The following is a 22,752-nucleotide window of genomic DNA, read 5'->3' on the forward strand; positions in this document are numbered from 1 at the left end:
CTCCTGTAAAGTACAGGGCACTGTTTCTGTTGCTCTGATAGTGTCCAGAGAAGAAAGTGAAGTGTTTATTTTGAGCTGTGGTGTCAGTCAGTAGGAAGCGTATGAGGGTGGGTCAAGTTCATATGGGTTCAGACTCCTTGTCTGTGCTGATTTGAGGATGAGGTGAGAGACGCGTGCAGAGAGTGAGTGTAAGATGAGGAATCCGTCACAGCAGTTGTTTGTGATTTATTGCTACTTTCTGTTCAGCCGTCTTCATTTTGTCTTATTGCCTCTTTGCTTGAATAGAACGATTTTTTAATATTAAAGTTTCTACCATGAATATTAATACAGCATTTGCTTATTAGAAAAGGAGAAGAAGAATAGAAAGTTGGGCGAAGCCACCTGTGCTCTTACTGGCGCACGCTGGCATCTGGGGGTATTTGTTAGCAGTCTTTCTGCTCATGGGAGGCTCTCTGGTTTCTCACACAGTTGTAATTATGCTGTGATATACCTACTCCTTTTACACAGGAAAGTGCTCATGTTTCCTGCTTTTTGAAGACATTTCAGACGGCTGTGTTTACTGGCCTGAAGAGTAGATGATCAGTTTATTCAGCCATCCCTCTCTGTTGGATTTTTAGAATGCTTTGTTTTATAATGACGTGCCCTTCCCTTATTTCTTAAACGTTGGCCATCATGTATTGGCTTGACTGAGTTGAGTCTTGGCTGCCCCCGTCAGGGCTGGCTCTCTCTGAGGCACGTGGACTCCCGCTGTGGCATGTAGGCTCCGTAGCTGCGTGTGGGCTTAGTTCTCTGCGGCATGTGGCATCTTCGTTCTCCAACCAGCTGTTGAACCTCTGTCCCCTGTGTTGCACGGTAGATTCTTTTTTCTTCTTTTAATTTATTTATTTTTGGCTACGCTGGGTGGCTATTGCTTCACACAGGCCTTGTCTAGTTGTGGTGTGCGCGGGCCTTTCCTAGCTGTGGTGCGCGCAGGCCTTTCCTAGCTGTGGTGCGCGCAGGCCTTTCCTAGCTGTGGTGCGCGCAGGCCTTTCCTAGCTGTGGTGCGCGCGGCCCTTTCCTAGCTGTGGTGCGCGCAGGCCTTTCCTAGCTGTGGTGCGCGCAGGCCTTTCCTAGCTGTGGTGCGCGCAGCCCTTTCCTAGCTGTGGTGCGCGCGGCCCTTTCCTAGCTGTGGTGCGCGCAGCCTTTCCTAGCTGTGGTGCGCGCGCAGGCCTTTCCTAGCTGTGGTGCGCGCAGCCCTTTCCTAGCTGTGGTGCGCGCGGCCCTTTCCTAGCTGTGGTGCGCGCAGCCCCTGTCTAGCTGTGCTGCGCGCAGCCCTTTCCTAGCTGTGCTGCGCGCAGCCCTTTCCTAGCTGTGCTGCGCGCAGCCCTTTCCTAGCTGTGGTGCGCGCAGGCCTTTCCTAGCTGTGGTGCGCGCAGGCCTTTCCTAGCTGTGGTGCGCGCAGCCCCTGTCTAGCTGTGGTGCGCGCAGGCCTTTCCTAGCTGTGGTGCGCGCAGGCCTTTCCTAGCTGTGGTGCGCGGGCCTTTTCTAGCTGTGCTGCGCGCAGGCCTTTCCTAGCTGTGGTGCGCGCAGGCCTTTCCTAGCTGTGGTGCGCGCAGGCCTTTCCTAGCTGTGGTGCGCGCAGGCCTTGTCTAGCTGTGGTGCGCGCAGGCCTTTCCTAGCTGTGGTGCGCGCAGGCCTTTTCTAGCTGTGGTGCGCGCAGGCCTTTCCTAGCTGTGGTGCGCGCGGCCCTTTCCTAGCTGTGGTGCTGTGCGCAGGCCTTTCCTAGCTGTGGTGCGCGCAGCCCCTGTCTAGCTGTGGTGCGCGCAGGCCTTTCCTAGCTGTGGTGCGCGGCCCTTTCCTAGCTGTGGTGCGCGCAGGCCTTGTCTAGCTGTGGTGCGCGCAGGCCTTTCCTAGCTGTGGTGCGCGCAGGCCTTTCCTAGCTGTGGTGCGCGCAGGCCTTTCCTAGCTGTGGTGCGCGCAGGCCTTTCCTAGCTGTGGTGCGCGCAGCCCTTTCCTAGCTGTGGTGCGCGCAGGCCTTTCCTAGCTGTGGTGCGCGCAGGCCTTTCCTAGCTGTGGTGCGCGCAGGCCTTTCCTAGCTGTGGTGCGCGCAGGCCTTTCCTAGCTGTGGTGCTGTGCGCGGGCCTTTTCTAGCTGTGCTGCACGCGGCCCTTTCCTAGCTGTGGTGCGCTCAGGCCTTTCCTAGCTGTGGTGCGCGCAGGCCTTTCCTAGCTGTGGTGCTGTGCGCAGGCCTTTCCTAGCTGTGGTGCGCGCAGGCCTTTCCTAGCTGTGGTGCGCGCAGGCCTTTCCTAGCTGTGGTGCGCGCAGCCCCTGTCTAGCTGTGGCGCGCGCAGGCCTTTCCTAGCTGTGCTGCGCGCAGCCCTTTCCTAGCTGTGCTGCGCGCAGGCCTTTCCTAGCTGTGGTGCGCGCAGGCCTTTTCTAGCTGTGGCGCGCGGGGATGGCCCTTCGTTGCAGGGCACGGGTTTTCCATTGCTGTGACTCCGTTGCAGAGCATGGTTTCTCGGCACGTGGGCTTCAGCAGTTGCAGTATGTGGGCTGAGGAGGTGTGGGCCATAGGCCTAATTGCCGCATGGCATGTGGAATCTTTCCCAACCAGGGATCAAACCCGTGCCTGCTGCATTCGTAGGTGGATTTGGACCAGCAGGAAAATCCCCGAATTTTCTGTTCTTGCTGTTGTACTAAAGATGCTTGAAAGGTAAAAATTTCTGTGTAATGGTGCCAGAGCTTTGGTGGTAACCAGTATGATTTCCGGGAGGAGAGTTAGAAATTGTTATGGTTTTATTTTGACAGAATTCTTGAATTCACTAAGGTCATGTTCATATGTTGAATAAGATAGGCATATAACTTAAAAGTTAAAAAAAGCCTAATTGCCCCAGTATCATTTATTGAATACTTTTTATTTAGCAAATCTTTTGCTTTTTGTGCACTTGGTACCATTCTAAGCACTTTACTGATTTAAGCACTAGCTGGCCGAACCCTCATAAACAACCTCTTGAAGTAGATATGTTGTCATCTTTACAGACAGACAGAAAACTTGAGGCTTAAAGAGGCCTCTTGCCTGGAGGCTACACAGCTAGTAACAGACAGAGCTGAGATTCACACTCAGGCGCTGTGGTCTCAGCAGTGCTTAGGCTGAAGGAAGGAGGTGAGATAGCCTCAGACTGACAGATGAAAGCAGGGACCAATTCCTCTGGGTAGGATGTCATGTAGACCTGAGAGACCCAGGGGCAGTGTCCAGGGGGTTGTCGAGGTCATTGGGTTGCAGGGAAGGGGCCCTGAGAGGACTGGGAACATGTGTCCCTGGCCCCGTGACCGCTGCACACTTCCCGCAGGCTCCCGGTCACTGACAGCCGGGGTGGTGGACAGAAGCCGAGCCAGGCTTGGTATGTGTGGTGGTGGTGGGCAGGCCTGCAAATCAAAAGGTAAGCATGTGTTTGAGGAAAATCAGCATCATGAAAGAGGATCACCCAACTCAACAGATCTGACACCTAAGACAGAGTTACTATAAGAAAAAGAAGATTGTCTAAAAATACGTATGTGATTAATAGTCTTAGATGGATAATAGCATGTTATATCCATGAAAGAGGAACTGCTTATTATGGAAAATAGCCAATTAAGGATCTTGGAATTGAAGAATGATTGTTGAAATAATCTTAGTGGTTGGCTGATAGAAGCAACCTGAATGAAGAACAGATTAGGGAGCTGACTCAGAGATCTGATCGCCTGTGAACTCCTTCAGAATTGCCCAGAGCCTATAAGAAGGAAGAGTGTGCAAAGAAACAGTGTTAAAAAAAAGAGTAAGCTTAGGGTTTTGGTGTATATGTTTAAATTCTTAAGTCAAAATGGTATTTGTATGTGATTTACCAAAAAAATCAATGTTATAACAAAGGGCAAAATGTTTCTGCCATGATCCATTCTCATGCCAGTTCCACTCTTTTTTTTTTTGGCCATACCAGTGCAGCCTGTGGGGTCATTCCCCAACCAGGAATCAAACCCGTGCCCCTCCTACAGTAGAAGAGTGGAGTCTTAACCACTGGTCTGCCAGAGAAGTCCCTGAGTTTGCTCCTTAGAGACAGTCACTTTTAGTTCTTTAAGCTGCTTTTAACAGTTAACTGTTATATCCCTAGAGATGACACACCGATGCTGCTCTTTTTTTTTTTAAATGCCTGAGCTGTGCGTCTTGTGAGAGATTAGTTCCCCAACCGGGGATCGAACCCAGGTCCTGGCAGTGAAAGCACCAAGTCCAAACCACTGGCCCACCAGGGAATTTCCCAAAGCATTTTCTTTATAACGAAAAGTATATAATTCAAGCCTCACAGCAACATGGTGAAATAACTTATCATTATCACCCGTCCCATCTTACAGATGGAGAAACTGAGGCACAGAAAGATTCAGTAAATCTCACAGCTAGTGAGTGACTGCAGTGGGATTTGAGCCTGGCAGGCTAGCTCGGGAGTGCGCTGTGCCTTTGATGTTGTGCTCCACTAGAGCTGGGGGAAATGGGCTTGTGACTGATGTGTTGAACCTGCACTTGGCATTAGAATCGACCACAGAAAAGGGACTGCCGTGGCGGGGGTCCGGGTCACCTGGCATTTACTCCACTTTCTGCTGTGGATGGGGGCTGCATTTGACTTGAGACCTGGAGCATCCCTGTTGGTCCTCCTTCCTTCATGTGGGAACCTAGGCTGGTTAGGGTGCAGTCTTACAGGATGCTGCTGCTGCCCAGCAGAGTGTCTCGGGCAGCAGGGGAGCCAGCACAGCCTTCTCCCCCAGATCCAGCCAGACCTTGACTGTGTAGTGAGCATCGGCAGGAGCGCCATACAGAGCCGCCCGCCAGGGACACGCCACAGCACAGAGAGCTGCCAGCATCCTGCTGTGCACTGCCACCTCGTGGCCAGTCTGGCAATGGGGAACCTAATCTAATACACGATCTCAGTAGCAGACAGTCCAAAAGCCTCGTGAAATACTGCCATACTCACCAGACACTACTTACTCTTTAACACAAACTGAAGTTGAATGTTCACAAAAACCTTGGTATGAATGAGGTCATGGGGAAAATTACAGACCATCCCAGGAAAGGAAAATCACGTTGGCCACATTGTGCAATCCATAACTTGAAACCAGCAACAGCCTAAATAAAACTGGCTTCTAATAACTTTTCATATGAAAGAGAATTAGAATTGAAATTAGAAACTCTTCAGAAGGAAGTAGCAGGTTGGGGGAAAGGTACAACCTTGCATGTGTTTATCAGAAATAAAGAGTGAAAATAACCATTCAATTCATGAGGCAAGGGAAGAATGGTGAAAAAAGCCCAGACTAGGAAGGAAGGGTTAATAGAGATGAAAGAAAGTGCTAATGAAATGGTCTGCAAAGTAAATAATGTGAAGACCCCTCCATTCCCCTTTCTCACCCACTCCTTAGAGCAAATCTTGTTTACTTTTTATTCTTTCAACCTGTGTGGAAAAACACAAATACACATGGGTGTTATGTGCACAGAGGCAGCTTCATAGGGTGCGTTTCAGTGCTGGATTTCTGAGCTTGCTCTCCACGGGCTGTATCACGGGTCTCTGTCTGTGTTAGTGCATGTCATGTCCGTGCATGTAACTCAGACTCCTCTTTTCTGGACTCTTCTTATGCCTCTGGCACGTGATTTCACATCAATGGCACACTGTCCTTAATGTAATTAAAAGGTCGCCGAGTGTCCGCCATTTGAAGGGTTTCACCTCCTGAAGGCAGTGTCTGGGAGCAATCCCTGCCATTCCCTGGCAGCACAGGGCTTCCATGTGAGGCCGCCAGGAGCTGTGAGCTCCTCCATGGTGCTGAAATCGAGGAGGAATCAACCAGTGCTCCATCAAAGCTCCTGATGACCCTGTGGTTGCTCTGAGCAGGACACATGACCAGGGCCCAGCGCTGGGCCCTTGGTAGAGCTGGGCAGAGCCTCTCCATCAGCAAGGAGGCCACCACGTAGAGAGGGTTTGCAGAAGTGCGCTTACAGCCGCAGTTTGGTTGTGCTGGTATGTTCACAGATGTCCTGCTGTTCCTGTTTGTTACATAGGTTTTTGTCTGATGACAGTAGTCTGGAGTATAAATATTACAAGCTGAAGCTGGCAGAAATGCAGCGGATGAGCCAGACCTTGCCAGGAGCAGATCAGAAGCCAATGGCAGCAGAGTGTGCGGTCCGGGCTATGCTGTATGCCCGGGCGGTCCGGAGCCTCAAGAGGAGGCTGCTACCAGGGCGGCGGCGGGGGCATCTTCGAACTCAAGGGCTCCGGGGCTGGAAAGTGAGGAGAGCCACCACCGGGACCCAGACCCTACTCTCCTCAGGCACCAGGCTGAAACACCATGGCCGGCAGGCTCCGGGCTCCCTGCAGGGCAAGCCGCCCCAGCCAGACAGAAGTGATGCTGCCAAGGACTGCCCCCCAGAGCTGGCTGGACCCTCACCTCGGGACCCCAGCCCTGAAGCCTCCGGCCCATCCCCCAAACCAGCAGGCTTGGATGTCTCCGAAGCCCCTCAGACCTCTTCTCCCTGCCCGTCTATTGATGGTGAGTGCTCACCCCTGCCCCTATCCTCTGGGCCCCAGCCCCAACTCTGATCCATCTCCAGGGGTCTCTGCAGAGGCAGGCAGCTTCCGTGAGCTGGGCAGGGCAGGGCTGGGCAGCAGACGGCAGCAAAAGGGACCCGGCCAGGATGGCGCACACCGAGGCACGCTCCTCTCGCCTCCCCATGGTCTGGCCCTGGAGTCCTGCTGCCCCCTCCTCTTGTCCTGAGCGTGGAGCCAGCACGCGTGCCGCCTGCCGAGTCTGTGCCTCCCTGCGCAGTTCCCCTTCTGGCCAGCAGGGTGTGCCACGCGCACGTGCTTGGGGCGCGGAGCTCCGTGATCAGATTCTCTCTGTTCTTGCCCCTTGCGCGTCTCATAGGGCCGCCCTGGTTCTCCTGTTTCCTCTTCCCTGCTAAGCTGTCTCGTTTCCTTCCTTGGAGTTAGGTGCCTTGCAGCTTCTTCTGCTTCTCCCGAGCATCGCCTCTCCTTCCACAACAGGGCTGCCCTGTGGCCAGTGCTTCCCCTCGGCGCTAGATGGGAATGTGGAGGGAAAAACATTTTTCTAGTTACTGCTGGGTAACAAGCCAGTCCAAACTGTGGCTTCAGAGGAAGCATCGGGTGTTGTTTCAGGTCGGCTAGGCTGGGCCTGCTAGCTGCAGGCAGGGGCCAGTAGTCAGGGACTGTTTGTTAGCTGAGGAGATGAAGCTTGTGGGCTGCATGCCTGTCACCCCCCAGCAATAAGCCTGATGGTTGGATTGGGTATCCAGGAGACGCAGAGGAGGTGCTTGAGGCGCCTCAGGCCCAGGCTCCATGTTTCTGTCACAGTCTCAGTCAGAACGCGTCCCAGGGCCAGCCCCAGTTCAAAGGAGAGTCCACCTCTGCTGGGCAGAGCGGCAGAGGCACGTGGCGAAGGGTGAGACCACAGTGACGGGCCGTCTTTGTGATCAGTCTCCCCAACCCCGTGATGTTCACGTGGAAATCGCCAGCTCAGAACCGGTTCATGACAGCTGCTTTATTTTGTAGTTGATACGAAGACAATGGAGACTGCAGAGAAACTGGCCAAATTTGTTGCTCAGGTGGGACCAGAGATTGAACAGTTCAGCATAGAAAACAGCATTGACAACCCTGACCTTTGGTACGTACCCGTCACACCCCTTTGATTTACGGTCACCTCATGAGTGTCCTGAGAGCCCATAGAGGGTCGCCGCCAGGATAGGTCATGACTTCTCTTCCACTGAACGCGGGGCTTTTCAGGAGAAGCATCTGTCTGGGGTTGTTGGAGACCTGCCCTCGTCTGGGGCGTCAGGAAAAGCCGTCCCCAGAGGGAAGTTTAAGCTGGATCCAAAGGCTCAGTGGGTGTTGGCCAGGGGAAGGGGAGAGAACGCCCCAGCAGAAGGACGTGAAGGCTCCCCAGAACCTTTGCAGAGGCAGAGAGGAGAGTGTGTGCTCGCCCGTGAGCTTGAGGAGGAGGGCACTGTCCCTGCTGGTGCTGGCAGCTCTGGCCGGGCTGAGTGTGCTGCTCGTGTAGCACGGCAATGGGATTTAGTCCCAGTGTGAGCAACAAGCACGTCCACGTAGTATTGGCTTGGCACCCTTGTCCATTCTTCAGTGGGGTAAACATTCAACATTCCATAGCCCAAAGGCCACAGAACCCACTCTGCCTGTGGGGTGTGAATTCTCCTGAAGGGGGAGGTCGCCTGAGGGCCCTGTGTTCTCAGTGCTGAGCCTTAACATGGCTGAGCTCTGCTTGGAGTGGGTGGGATTCCCATGCTCTCTGGATTGCATTCTACAGCCAGCCAGGGCTTCTGGACCCTTGCCCTGATCCCAACGTGCTGGAGAGTTGTGCCTTAGTTTACTTAAGGATACGGTTAAAAATTTTACATTTTCTGGAACATTTCTGGGAGTCAGAGTGTCTAGGCTCTTATAGCAAATTTGGACGTTGAGTAGGTCCCCTGCACTGGGTACCTCTTGCTTCCTGGGAGACCCAGACCAGCCACATGGAGCGCTGGTGGCCTTGCAGGTTCTCAGCCTAGTGCTGCCTGTCACAGGCCTGGGGCTGCCGGGCTGCCACTGCGTGCAGGACCGCACACCGGCAGGGCCGGGCAAAGGGGGCGGCTCAGGGAAGGGCAGGCGGGAGCGTTTCAGCAGTTTCCTCTCTTCTCCCAGTGCAGAAAGAGCTCTGCATTATCCTGCTTACTTGGCACTGGCAGGGTTCGGCTTTGTTCCTCAGTCTCTGTGGCAGCCTTTTCTGAGCAGTGTTCCTCAGAAGATGCCGTCCGCTTTGTGCCCTGAAGAGAGAGCTGGAAAACTCGAGCAGCCTCAGTGGGGCGATGCATTCTCGCCCCCAGTGCTCGTAGGATAGTTGGAAAATGACTGCATCCAGCACCCACCTATTTAGTAAACGGCAAGATGACTTTGTGTTGCTTTCCCTTAGAAGAATCACACCTGTCATGTGTTCAGTAGTTGCTTCAGTTAATTCATTTTGTGTTTGTGGTTATGTCATCAGTTTGACACAGTCAAGTTCATTTGTTTCTGCTGAGAATCTACTTGAAGGTTTTTTTCCTTTTTAAATTTAATTTTTAAAATAAGTACAGAATTTGTATGGCTCTAAAGTAAAAATTACAAAAGGCAAACTCAGAGAAGTCTCATTCCCCAATCCATCAATAAGAAGCCATTTTCACTTATTTGTAGCATGTGTGTGAGTATTCTTCTCTCAGGTCTTACAGCCCAGGTAGGTTTCTGTGTGTAACAGGGGCTTTTGTGCCTCGCCTTCCCCCTCACAACACATCCAGAAGCCCCTCCGCCTGTCCCACCCGTGTTTTCGCTCTCCAGCCTGTCGTGTTGTGCTCCCCATGCAGCCACGTCTCGCCCTGCTCCCAGGGTGCTTGAGTTATGGGTCAGCTTCAGAATGCAGTTAAGAGGCTTCGCTGCGGCCAGGCTTTGCGAGTGTGCCTGCCGGCACAGGCGCACAGGCGCAGTGCCTGCCCCGGAAGATCCCACAGCCCTGCTGGGCCCACATGCCGCAACTGCTGGAGCCCAAGCGCCCTAGAGCCCCTGCTCCGCAGTGAGAGAGGCCACCAGAGTGAGGAGCCCGCCCGCCTCGAACAGTAGCCCCTGCTTGACACAGCCAGAGAAGCCTGCACACAGCAACAAAGACCCAGCACAACAAAAACAAATAAATACGCCTTGGAAAAAACGGAGTACAATTAAGAGATCTGCATGGGCTGGACTTGCGAAGGGATCAGCCTGCCTTTGGCAGGAATTTTACTGGAAAAACCTTGGAAAAGAACAAACATAAAAAGAAACAGCTTGTTCAAAGTCCGAATTCTTACTTTATGGATGTACAAAGTCCAGGTAGCTACAAGATTACCCTGGTAGGAAGAATTGACTCCTTTATGAGGCTGAGTTGTCCTTTCCAAGAACAAGGGCTGTCTTTCCTTTGGCCCAAGTATGTTTCGTGCGTTTTTGGTTTCTCGGCACTAGCCACACCTCCAAGTATGACTAAGGCCATTGAACTCTTGAGGTGCAAAGAGGCCTTGTTGCCCCCGTATTGACACGGCTTTGTTGTGGGACGTGAGGCAGGAGGTGCTGTGGTTGGCACACCTTTCTCCATCTCGTGGCTGGAGGGCAGGAGGAACAGAGAGTCACTCCACACGCAGGCCTGGAGTGGCCGGTGACGTAGAGAGAGATGAGGTGAGGCCCGGGCCGGACCTCCTGGCTGTGGTGGTAGAGCTCGTTCCAGCGTGTTCCCTGACCGTCCCTGCATACTTTGTTCCCCCAACTCCCTTCCCAAGAAGGCAGTTAGGGCTCTTATGTTTCTGCTCCTTTGTTAAATTACTAATACTCCTCAAACTTTCTGTCTCATTGTAAGGCTTACCATCAAGAAAGAAAGGCTGACTTTCTACCGCAGCTGGAAGAAAGCGGTCATGTATCTGCTGCTTTGTGCCACCTCCAGTTACGTCAGGTCCATTTGGACAGTTTCAGCAAATAGGAAAGTTTAGAGAGCCCTCTGGTTAACCAGTGTATCTCATCTTTATCCTAGGTTTCTACATGACCAAAATAGTTCAGCTTTCAAATTCTATCGAAAAAAGGTATTTGAACTGTGCCCGTCGATTTGCTTTACGTCATCTCCACTGACCCTCCATGCCAGTGAGAGTGCCGATTCTCAGGAGAGCCCGCTGGAGCCCGTGGAAGGAGAAGGAGAGTTTGAGGACGAGCCCTCTCAGCATGAGGCTGAGCTGGAGAGCCCAGAGGTGATGCCTGAGGAGGAGGAGGAGGAGGAGGAGGAGGACGAAGAGGAGGACGAGGAAGGGGGTGAGGAGGCCTCCCCTCCTGAAGGGGCCTCCAGGCCGGCAGAAGGGTCCAAGTCTGAGGGCTCGGAGGGCAGCCCCCCCGCTGATGGCCTCCTGAGCGAGGTGGCCGAGGACAGCCCGGCTGGCGGGCCTGCCCTGTCCCAGGCCTCCTCAGGGGCCTGCTTCCCCCGGAAGAGGGTCAGCAGCAAGTCACTGAAGGTCGGCATGATCCCAGCTCCCAAGAGGCTGTGTCTCATCCAGGAGCCCAAGGGTGAGTGCCTGGGTGTTAGTCCAGTGGCCTCAGCGCATCTTCTGTTTAATACCTGAGGAGGAGTGATGCTCAGCTGGGGGCCGTGGAAAATTGTGGAGAAGTGGCCTGTTCAGAGGAATTTACCTGATCCCCCCAACCCAAGTTTAGCTGCAAGATGACTGCTGGCCCCTGTCTCCCCTTCTGCCTCTGATCACTCCAGCTAACCTTTGAGAATCCCCCTAGGACCAGCACAACCAGGGGCTCTTTGGTCTTGTATTTTGTTTAACCTAGAATAGTCCTGTTGGTTTTGCACACAGTCCAAAATGTTCATGAGAAATTGACGTTTCCAGTTGCTCCAGAGATGGCACTCTAAGGAGATGCTGCCTTTGGCTTCCAGCACGCCACATGTTGCTTGTTATTTTCCGTTATTGCTCGGCTTCCAACAGGGGGATCCTGGCTGTGGAAGAAACAGGCCTGGGTCGTCTCGGCTGTTAACTGCCTGTGATCTAGATCTGCCAGCTTTCTGAGCACTGCCCCCCTCCCTCCTGCAAGGCCCCAGGGTAGTGATAGCTGCTTGATGATGTTGAGCCAGGGGCCATGGAGCAATCTGGGGCCGCAGTTAGTGGGGCCTGTGGAGTCCACGCTCTGCCGGCCTTGGCCGTGGAAGGCCGTCTCCTGCTCGTCTGTAGGGCGGGTCACGGTTCTTGAGGTATGGTTTGCCAGCAATGAAAGCGCACCCTTTCCCAGTGGACAGTCCATGGAGTTCTGGCAGAGGTGCCCAGGCGCATGCCTCCAGCACTGCCAAGCTGGGGCTTCTCCCAGAAGTCCCTCTCTGCCCTCCACAGTCTCCTCCCTGGCCCCGGCAACCACTGACCACTTTCTGGCCTTGTGGTTTTGCCTTTTTCAGACTGTAAATCACAGCATGTGCCACTTTTGGTGGGCTCCCTGCTGCCCACCCAGGTCTCCACACAGCCAGGCCTGGGTTTTTTTTGTGGGGCTAATCCTTTGACGCTTGTGTGGGAGGAGGTGGTTTTGGTGAACAGTGCCCCACTGTGTGTGTAGAATCTATGTGTTCTAAGTTATTGAGAACATCATATTCACACCCAACAGTATCAGTCTAGTTTTGCCTGCTAACAGTTCTCATGGTTTCTGTTGAGAAACAGTGTTGCAATCGATTGCTAACTCTCTACTAAGCTCTTCGTCCTTCAGAACTTACCAGAGGGCAGTAGCACATCAGAATACTTGTTATGATGGCCTTCATGGGGGAAAAGTGAGATTCTTTGAATTTTAGAAGCTCTCAGTCATTTGATAGGGTGGTTGATGAGATAGTACCAGACCTGCTAGTCTCTCCTTTGTCAAATATTATAATAATAATATGATCTAGTGCTCTGTATGGAGAAGGCGATGGCACCCCACTCCAGTACTCTTTCCTGGAAAATCCCATGGACGGAGGAGCCTGGTGGGCTACAGTCCATGGGGTCGTGAAGAGTCGGACATGACTGAGTGACTTCACTTTCACTTTTCACTCTCATGCATTGGAAAAGGAGGTGGCAGCCCACTCCAGTGTTCTTGCCTGGAGAATCCCAGGGACGGGGGGAGCCTGGTGGGCTGCCATCTATGGGGTCGCACAGAGTCGGACACAACTGAAGCGACTTCGCAGCAGCAGCAGCAGCAACAGCAACAGCAGCAGTGCTCTGTATGAGAAGTGTGATTGTTTTTACTGGAAAATTCTGTGTGGACTTTATTTCTTTATCTGTGGAACACTTGCAGAGACCTGAAGAGGGTGCAGTGTCACACATCAGTTATTTATTGAAGCAAATGCCTTCCTGCAGTCATGGAAAGCAGTGCGTGTGTTGGGTCCGTCATCGTAAACGTGGCGGTCACACTTAAGGAGACTCCTCCAGCAAGGCAGTGCCTAGCTGAGCCTCTGTGCTCCTTTCCGTGCTCTGCGGGCTAAGCAGCTGGCCCCGCAGTGCAGCTCCTAGCCTGCTCTGCCGGCAGAAGGGCCATTAGCCAAAGCTGCAGCACGCTTGTCTTCTAAGTAATCTGGGGAAAGGACCTGTGTATTTGTATATATACATTTCTTTTGTCTTCCAGTTCACGAACCAGTTCGAATTGCCTATGACAGGCCTCGGGGTCGCCCCATGTCCAAGAAGAAGGTGAGCATGGCTGGGCATCCTCACATGTGACACAGAGCTTGCCCTAGTTCTCAAGGGTACTGGCTGCAGGCTGTACTCACTCTGCAGGCCAGGTGTCAACATGCAAAGAACAACACACAGCCTTATCTCTCTTAAAACTGTTTTGCATTGCCCAGAGCACAGGATGGAGCAATTAGTCTGTTTAACGGATGGGTAAGGCCTGATGTGTGCAGTGGATCGGCGAGATGAACAAGATCATGTCTCAGCCATCGAAAGGTTCAGATTTAGTAGACTGTAATTGTGGTTAAAACAGTGTGCTGCTTTGCTGGTAAGCTGAGTGTGTGTGTGCATGCGCGAGTGTGTGTGTGTGCGCATGCGTGTGCGAGTGTTCCTTAATGAACCGGCACCGACACCCTGTGCGCTCTCTTCCATCTGCCCACCCAGAGGCAGCAGTGAGCAGGGCTGTCCGCAGCAGAAATGTGCAGAACCGAGCATGGTGGGTGAGGAGGAGCAAGGTGGGAGGCCTGATAGAAGCCCCAGGGCAGGCGCAGGTCAGCAGCGAGCCCTTTGTGCCTAGAGTGGGGCGGTGGGGGTGGGGCGGTGAGGAAGTGGAGGTGGCAGCAGCCAGGTCACATGGGGTCTGTAGGTGGGTGTCAGCACTGTGCCCCTTCTTCGGGAGAGGTGTCGGGGCCAAACCACGATGGGGATTTGGGTAGAAGACCTGGCCATTAGAACTACTGTGTGGAAAGCAGCCTGTGGGCTAGTGGTCCAGGCGGAGCTGGGGCCCAGGCAGGATGAGGCGGAGCTGGTGGGACTTACTGATGGACGGGATGTGGGCCAGAGAGAGCCAAGAAGAGTCCAGGGTGACTCTGGGGGTGTCGGCCTGCACAGTGAAGGGACCAGGGCTGCTGTTGCCTGAAATGGGGCGCCCCTGTGGGGGGGTGGGTCATTGGAAGGAGACGAGAGCGAACCTCAGGCAGGTGAGGCTGGCCCAGGTCACCTGGGGCATGTGGGGACATCACAGGTCCCTGCAGTCCAGGAGGTAAGTGGGGAACCAGGTGTCTCTGCAGGCATCCAGGGCTGAGGAAAGCCCGTGTAGTGGCTCAGACTGTTGTGAGTGCATCGCGCCAATCTCAGCAGACAGATGAAGCATCAGTGTGACCTCAGTTACAGCTGGGAGCAGGAACCTTCCTGTGCCTGAAGTGTGTGTTTTTAGCAGTGAGAAGGCAGCCGTTTTAGGCTCAGCCTGGCCATCTAATCTTGGCATGAGGTTCTGTTTGTACATCTGTAAAGTGGGACAGTTGCACCTATCTTGTAGGTAGGAGATCCCGCGAGGATTAAATGAAATGGTGTTAACCCAGTGTGCAGCCAGCTGGTATCCTGCCACCGTGGGTCTCTCTTTGGGGTGACTGCTGACAGGGAGGAGGTCTCCTCGTAGCTCTCTCTGCACTCTGCAGCCTGGCCTCAGGTGCATGGCTTTGTTCTAGCCCCAGGAGACCAGGCAGGCTGATTCTTAGACACAGTTGAAAACTCACCAAGAGCTGTCTGGCTGAGTGGACCCCTGTTCCTCTTGTTGCTTCCACTTATGCAGCCTTCCAGAAGCAAAGTGCAAGCCTGTCCTTGGGGGACCTGTGGCCGACCTTTCCTGTCCCTTCTCCACCCTCTTCCCACCCACACTGGAACCCTCCCTGCTGTTCCTTGCTGCCTTGATTAGGACAAGGGAACCTTGTCCCTGGGAGCACGTGAGCCCCTCTCAGTCTCCCAGGCCATAAATGGATTAAAGAAACAGGCTCAGGTGGCAGGAATTGTGAGCCTCTAGCTGCCCAGACTTCGCAGCACATGAATATTCATGAGTGAATGGAGATCCTCATAGCTCACACCGGGCAGGTGTCTCCTCCAGAGGCCTCTGGGCCTTTTCATTTGTCTTTCCACAGCCTGCTCTGGAGCCCAGATCTCTGCCAGGGCTTCTTACTTCTCCACCCACAAGGTCATTCCCAGGCCCCATCCTTCCCAGCTGCACCCACTCTCAGCGAGGTCTGCTCTGTACTAGACATGGACCCCAGAGTCCAGGTAAAACCTCGTCCCTACCCCTGGGAGCACTCAGAGCCCCAGACCTGAGAAGGACCAGGCACACACATAGGTTTGGTAAGTAATGCCTGAGGGCTGCCCAGGAAGCTTCCAGAATGGAGTCACTGTCCAGCGTTTTGAAAGCTCACAGAAATGACTGAGACGATGAGAGAGGAGTGGACGTCAAATAGAGAGGGCCCTTTGAGACAGCTCTTCTGTACAGCCCCTCTCCATTCCTCTCTGGCCCTTTCTGCCTTAGCCCTGCTTCCTCTCTGACTCTGGCACTCCAGGGCCTTCCTGCCTCAAGGCCTGTTCACCCAGCCTGGGGTATGCCCCCTGATCATCACACGGCCACTTTCTTTATTCAGGTCTCCACTCTGGGATCTTCCTAGTCAAAATTTGGGGCCCAGCCCCTACCATCCCCGCACAAAGTTTAGTTCATAGTCTCCACATCGCAACAAGAGCGGTCGCAGCGAAGCCTGACAGACTGCTCTGGCTCAGTTCTCTGGGGACACCTCAAGCTGTGACCTCCAGCCTTTACAAATATCAGCCCACCCAGGGAATGCTGCCAGGACCGTGACTTGATCTTGAGCCTCTAGGGGCATCAGAGGGGCATTGGGGTGTTAGTACTCGACCATGTCCAGGTGCAGCCCAGGGCAGACTTGATCCAGGTGCTTTGCTGCCTCTCATGTGCCACACTCTTATCTCTCCTCAGAAACCCAAGGACTTTGACTTTGCCCAGCAGAAGCTGACCGACAAGAACCTGGGGTTCCAGATGCTACAGAAGATGGGCTGGAAGGAGGGCCATGGCCTGGGCTCCTGTGGGAAGGGCATCAGGGAGCCGGTCAGCGTGTATGCGGCAGGCGTCGGGGGCCGGGGGGCGGGCGGCTGTGCCCGGGGAGACAGGCTCTCTGGGGGGTTCTGGCCCTGACTCCTCTGACCGGCGCCCCTTGGTTTCCCCGGTGTTGAGCGTGGCTTCTGGCAGGGTGTGTCCCTGTGCAGGTATTCACACAGTTTCTGGCTGCGTTTGCATAGCCTTGGTCCCTGGCATTTGGCCATGTTCATTATGATCAGAAAAGCCGAGTGGTAATTCTGGGTAGTTACGCTAACAGCCACTTCCCTTTTCCGGGAACCCACACTCAGACTAGCCAGGAGAGAGCACGGCCCACCGTTTAGGAAGCCCCACTAACGTGCAGCAAGCATTTCCGTTAAAAGTGAGCTTAGCACCTGCTGGGGAGGCTTTCTGCTGTAATAAGGGGCTGGCTTCTGAGCATGCTTCTCAGAAGGTCCACGGGCCTGCACAGGTGAGTGTCCCCTGTCCCCACCATGAGCTCTGTCTCGATTTCCTCTTTCCCTTGCTGTCACCTGCGTGTGTCCCTCATGCCGCCGTGCCCCTCTGGCGGCTCGGGCTGTGTCCGTGCCCTGGTGGCCAGGCCGCGGGCTCAGGCGCAGCTAACTGTCCATTTTGCTCCTCAGGGGAAGCGCGTCGGAAGGGGAGGGGCTGGGTGCCGACGGGCAGGAGCACAAAGAAGACACGTTTGACGTGTTCCGTCAGAGGATGATGCAGATGTACAGACACAGACGGGCCAGCAAATAGGTATGTGTGTGAGCCAGTGGGGGCGCTCTGCCTGAGCTGACGTGCCAGGAGGTAGGACACCAGCACCAAGGTGTCAGTCCCCCCAAAATCATAAAACTCGGTGAGGGAAGCACTAGGGGTGTTCGGCTGTGGGTGCGTCCTGCCCCTCACCTTCCAGGTTTGGCTGAAGGAGCGAGCCCCACACTCGCCCTGCACGCCGCCTGCAGCCTGTGGTGGGGCCTGAGCGCCAAGCCGTCCTGTGGAAACAAGCTGCCTCAGGAGTGGCCTTGTGTCCTGCGTGTGTCAGGGTTACCTCGAAGCTGGCACCGCAGAGGACGCCACTCATCCCTCGTCTCGATTTGAGGGTCTCCAGCCCTTCTCCTTCCCAAGGGCTTTCGGCCTATAAATATCCTTATCTTTCTCCCCTGCTTTTAGTTGTCTTCCCCACCCGTAATTTCCAACTCAGTTTTGAACAAAATCGTTCTCTCCCTGAATAGATGAAAACCATTGGTGAGAAAGATAAGGCTTGCAGCAGCAATTACTCTTAAAACACCACCTCTGTCCCGGATCAGCCCTGGAGCCAGTGCCCAAGCAGGTTTGGTGTGTACACGGAAAACAGACATCTCTGCAGTTTCTGGTGTGGAGGTTCCACCCCCTGGCTTTTCTTTTTCTTAAAACACACAAAAAAAGGCCCCGTTTCCAGCCTGCTTTTGCCTTTCCCCTTCTTCCAAATGCTTCTGGCAGCAGGTTTTCCGTAGGTCTCTGCTGGCCCCACTCAGAAGGTGGGGTTGTCCTTGCAGGCACCAGCGCCCTGCGAGCGCTCGGGAGCCGGCCACTGTCGGGTTTCCTGTCCCAGGACACGCTGCCCTCTAAGAGCAGACTTGATCCCGAGACAGTCATGGATTGTGTCTTCTCAAATTCAAATAGGGAGTATGGATCAGGAGCAGTGAAGCCTGCGCCCTAGTCCCACAGCCTGCCGGTCTGGGTGCTGAAGCTCTTCACACACGTGGGTTAAATGAACATGTTATTTATGGAGTCTCAACTCTTTAAATGCATCCCTAGAGACTCAATGAAATTTCACCAGTGTATTCAGCAGCTAAAGTCATTGGGGAGTAGTCATTACACTAATGAAACTTTCCCCAAATTTACATTCTCTTTAAAACCCACAAAGCAAACTAGTTTTTTTTAAAAACCACATATGGAGTGTTTCCTGCAAAGGGGTAGGAGGTGTAAACTCTTCAAGATTCCTTTTTTTGCGTGTGTGGCAGTGTAAAGAATTGTTTTATTAGGGCCTTTGTGCAGAACAGAAAGGATCCTCTTGGGGTGGGATCTGCAGCTGTTTGCTATTTCAAGACGTACGATTGCCGCCCCTTCCAGCTTCTCACACTCTGCCTCTTGCAGCTACATGTGGAATTCTCAGGCTGTGGGGATCTCTCAACCCTTCATCAGAAAGCAGCAGTGTTGAAGTTTTAAATATCTGTCAAAATCTGAAAAATCCTGCTGATACTGTGAACTTGGGGGACAGAGCAGTGAATTACCCCATCAGCCACTTTTATCGGCAGTTACAATATCCTCATTTTCTCAGATCCTCAGCTCTCCTGGGCTGTAGTCCCAGCTGCCTCTAGGTCTCTCTCTGTCTGGCCCGCACTCAGTGGCACAGCATCGCGTTCCCACCTGGCGCTGCCTCTCTTCATGTCATGGGTAGTCCCCTGAGCGCTGCTTACTTCTGGTCACTTCTGTTGTTTTGGCAGATCTTTATGGGTGGACATGTTGGAGGTTCTTCAGCAGAGTTGAAATAGCCTGGTGGTGTGGTTTGGGGGAACCACCTGGGGAAACCACCTCCTTTCTTTTTTAATCCTTCCAGCAGCCTTCCATGTTGGCTGTGAGTCAGGCAGAGTGATCGAACTCTGAGACGTGGGCCTGGCTCCCCGTGGCCTGTCACAGAGCATGCACGGCCAGCGCATGCCCAGAGTTCTCGCTCTTCAAGCATAGCTTTGACCATCATATTCACTTTGTCCTAGTATGCTCATTCTTAGCTTTCTGCTTTTATTTATAAATAAAATACTTTAGGAATTCCCAGGATTCGAGCCCTATTCAATCCACAGCCTCCTGCCACTCCTCCTGGGGGTGTCCTGCTTTGGCTGACAATGAGCCTTTGGCAAACGTCAAAGGGAACACCTACTTCTTGAGCCTGGAAAGTCCCGTAAACACTCAGGTGACATTTCTGTGGAGATGGCATTGAGGCAGTCAAGGCGTTGTGGGGGCTAGGGAGGAGCATGGCGGTGCGTCCTGTGCCGTCCGTCGGCCGAGGACCAGCATGCTGGCCCTCCACGCCTGCCCTTGCTCTCTCTGGCAGAGGCCACTCTGCAGGGAGCATGCATGCAAGCAAGCGTGACGTGCAGCTGCCTAGCCTTGTCAAAGTCACAGTGTCTTTTCTGTCATTCTAGTTCCAGGGGCTCTTCCGTGAGGACGACAGGCATCCGGAAAGTGCTAACTCGCCACTTTGGGTGCTTACTGTCTCTGCCTCGTTTCCATCACTGGAAATCATATAGAGAATTTTAGCTTTTTGGTCTTTGGTAAAACCTAGAAGACATTTGTGATGTTACAAAATGGAAGTTTTGGGGGTTTGGGGTTGTTTTTTCTTTTTTTTTTTTTTTAATCTAAGAAGTTGTGGATGTTGTTAATCATTTAGCAGTTGAAATAAATGTAGAGAAAACCCAATTTTCCATGGTCTCCATTGATGCATTTTTCAATCATACTGGCCAGGGAACATGTGGTAGATGTGGTGGGGCCTACATGGAGACAGATTGTAAAATTGCTGCCTCTCAGGCATGTCCTTTGCCAGCTGACTGCCCCGCTGCAGCCAGGGGGCCTGGTGAGTCACGAGGAAAGCCTGCAGGGTGCCAGGGAGCAGGTAGTGATCAGGGCCAAGCATAGTGGCTGGGTCCACCATATTTTTTGTGGAGAACAAGGGGCGAGTTGCTGGGTACAGAGATCTGCCTTTGAGAGAGTGTCGGGATATGGGAGCTTTACCTGAGCTACCCATAGTTCACCTGCCCACCTCACAGCCTTCCCGGGGTTGGGATTCAAGCTGCCAGAGTTAGAGCAAGGCCCACTTAGGCTTCGCCCTGACTCCAGAGCCGGCCTGTGGAATATCTTGAGAGCTCGTTGCTGTTCCCATATGCTGTTCCCTGTCTGTGTCTGCTCGCCCCATCGGCAGCCCCTGGCCCTTCTGGTGAGGAGGGAGGATCCAGAATGCGGGCAAGCCTGGCACCTGCAGGACCTGTGGGGACCTCCACCTGAGCGCAGCCTGATGGGCAGCAGCCTGCTTGGGCCAGGGTAGCAGGCAGCGCAGAAGGTCTGGGGGCTTCGTTAGCAAGTTAGGGGTGGAGGAGACGAGGCCCCTTAGGAACCTGGGGTGGGTCCCCTGAAGTGCTCCTCTCACTGTCCCGGAGGACACCCAGGAGTGACGGGGCCACATAATCAAGACAGGAGGGCTTGTCAGCCAAGAAGCCCCACACATGCTGTCCTCGCCAGAGCCCTGCAGGCGGTGTCTGCCCACGAGAAAGCTGAGAACCCACCAGGGCCCTCCTCCCTCTTGGGAGACCCCCTTCCCAGCTCCTTTCACTGCACGGGGCTGGGGAGGGTTACCTGGACAAAGGCACACAGCAAGGTCCTCCACCCAGGAGAACTCAGGACGGTCTTCACCTCAGGCCTATTTCCCCCTGTGATTTGGGAAAGATTTCTTTCAGTCTGGAAGGTAAAATTTCCTCTGCTACCTTGTCATTTAGGGCTGATTGGAACCTGAACATAACATTACCAGTGTGGATGGCCTCTCCCCGCCCCTTCCTCCCCCCTCATCCTCCCCTCTCCTGGGGAGCCTTTGGACCAGGACCTTGAGAAAGGCAGGCGGTGCTGCTGGAGAAGCTCTAGTCTGTGGACCTATGTAACATGTACGTGTAATACACGCAAGCATACATGTCCAGGCAACATGAATATGTTTTCATTGTCAAAGATTTGTTAAAATGCAAAACCCAGATAGATGCAGAGCAAAGCACAGAGGTTTCCCCTCTCTCCCACTCCCATGTAAAAGTAACAAAAAATAAAAATTTAAGACTCATCATGCATGCTACCTTGCTCCTTGGAAGAAAAGCTATGACCAACCTAGACAGCTTATTAAGTAAGTTTGCCAACAAAGGTCCATCTCGTCAAAGCTATGGTTTTTCCAGTAGTCATGTATGGATGTAAGAGTTGAACTATAAAGAAAGCTGAGCGCCAAAGAATTTATCCTTTTGAGCTGTGGTGTTGGAGAAGACTCTTGAGAATCCCTTGGATAGCAAGGAGATCCAGCCAGTCCATCCTAAAGGAGATCAGTCCTGACTATTCATTGGAAGGACTGATGCTGAAGCTGAAGCTCCAATACTTTGGCCACCTGATGTGAAGAACTGACTCATTAGAAAAGAGCCTCATGCTGCGAAAGATTGAAGGCGGGAGGATAAGGGGACGGCAGAGGATGAGATGGTTGGATGGCATCACCAACTCGATGGACGTGAGTCTGAGCAAGCTCCGGGAGTTGGTGATGGATAGGGAGGCCTGGCTTGCTGCAGTCCATGGCGTCACAAAGAGTCGGACACAACTGAGCGACTGAACTGAACTGAACCGCCTACCTAGAGACTTGCTTCCTCATGGTCTTAAACAGTGTTTCCACATGAGTATAATTTTCAAGTACTGTTTATGAATAAGTAATGCCTAGCTAAAGTCAAAATATACAGAATTGTGTTCCATGGGAAAATAATTTTCCGCAACCTAAGGCACCCAGGCCTCAGATCCCTTTGTGTAGATGATTTTATATATGGGCATGTTTTAGACAGAACCCTTCTTAAAAATGCAAATTATACTTCACATTCTGTTCTGCCTTGTGTGTTTTTTCACTTAACTTTCAAAAAAACCATTTCAGTGTATATATGTCTTGGACTGGTCTTCTCAGGTGGGTGCTAGTGGTTAAGAACACCTGCCAGTGCAGGGGGCATAAGAGATGCGGGTTCCATCCCTGGGTCAGGAAGATCCCCTGGAGGGGGGCATGGCAGCCCACTCCAGTATTCTTGCCTGGAGAATCCCATGGGCAGAGGAGCCTGGTGGGCTAGTCCATAGCGTTGTAGAGTCAGATGTGACTAAGCACGCATGCACACGGATAGCCCTGGACTATCACTTATCTCACAAGTTCCCGACCCATAGCCACATGAGTTGTCCAGAATCTTTGGCCTGACATCACAGATCATCTTTGTGGATAAAGCTCTAGGAGTAGCATTTCTGGAGCCCTCCCTGTGTCCTCTCCACCTCACTGCCTCCCTCCACAGTGCTCCCATGCCACTCGACTTTGGGGGCAACCCTGGGGGTGCCCTTGTTTCCCCAGCTGTGTCTGCCTTGCCAGAGCATAGAAGGGCTGTGGATCCTGAAAGTGCTCCACTGCAAACCAGAGCCTGTGACCCTGACCCCTCTGGACCATGTCCTTGTACTGTCCTCAGGACCGAGGCCCCGCTGCCCTCCCTCTTGGCTTCCCCCGGATTCCTTTAACCCCATCACCCCCTCCAGCCTATTTTCACCTGTGTGGAGTAAGCTCAGCTGCAGCCGATGGTTCCCAGAGTGGCCATCAGCCAGGGTAGGGGACCCTGCCTCTCCAGGCTTTGACTCCCCCCCTCTACACCTGCCCAAGTGTCATCATGAGGGCTGAGGATGCCCCAGCTGGGAGTGCAGGAGAGGGGAAAGGGAGCCTTCCTTAGCAGGCGGTGGGACTCTACACCTCGACTGCTCCAGTGAAATGCGATAGCTAATTTGCAGGGGAATCCAGGCCCACTTCTGGAGGGACTGGTATCGTTACTGACCCTTCCTTACC

The 22,752-nt window shown here is 53.4% G+C and overlaps 1 protein-coding gene across 15 annotated transcripts in view; it reads left to right on the forward strand.

Moving 5' to 3' along the window:
• SUGP2 (SURP and G-patch domain containing 2) overlaps window positions 1-21,761 on the forward strand; it is a 31,740-nt gene extending 9,979 nt beyond the window's left edge. For 8 of the 15 annotated variants that reach the window (XM_042249590.2, XM_060416185.1, XM_042249593.2 and 5 more), the window contains 6 exons: window positions 6,053-6,540; window positions 7,560-7,671; window positions 10,579-11,099; window positions 13,176-13,237; window positions 15,999-16,135; window positions 16,760-19,580. In XM_042249590.2, the coding sequence (XP_042105524.1) occupies window positions 6,053-6,540; window positions 7,560-7,671; window positions 10,579-11,099; window positions 13,176-13,237; window positions 15,999-16,135; window positions 16,760-16,880 (1,441 nt within the window). In that variant the 3' untranslated portion in view covers window positions 16,881-19,580. Of the gene's footprint in view, window positions 1-6,052; window positions 6,541-7,559; window positions 7,672-10,578; window positions 11,100-13,175; window positions 13,238-15,998; window positions 19,581-20,650 lie in introns of those variants that run through there. The other 7 variants (XM_060416186.1, XM_027969363.3, XM_027969366.3 and 4 more) reach the window with 4 other exon arrangements.
• Window positions 21,762-22,752: the final 991 nt, after the last annotated feature.

The sequence above is a fragment of the Ovis aries genome, chromosome 5 (genome assembly GCF_016772045.2).
Source record: "Ovis aries strain OAR_USU_Benz2616 breed Rambouillet chromosome 5, ARS-UI_Ramb_v3.0, whole genome shotgun sequence".
Classification (NCBI taxonomy): domain Eukaryota; kingdom Metazoa; phylum Chordata; class Mammalia; order Artiodactyla; family Bovidae; genus Ovis; species Ovis aries.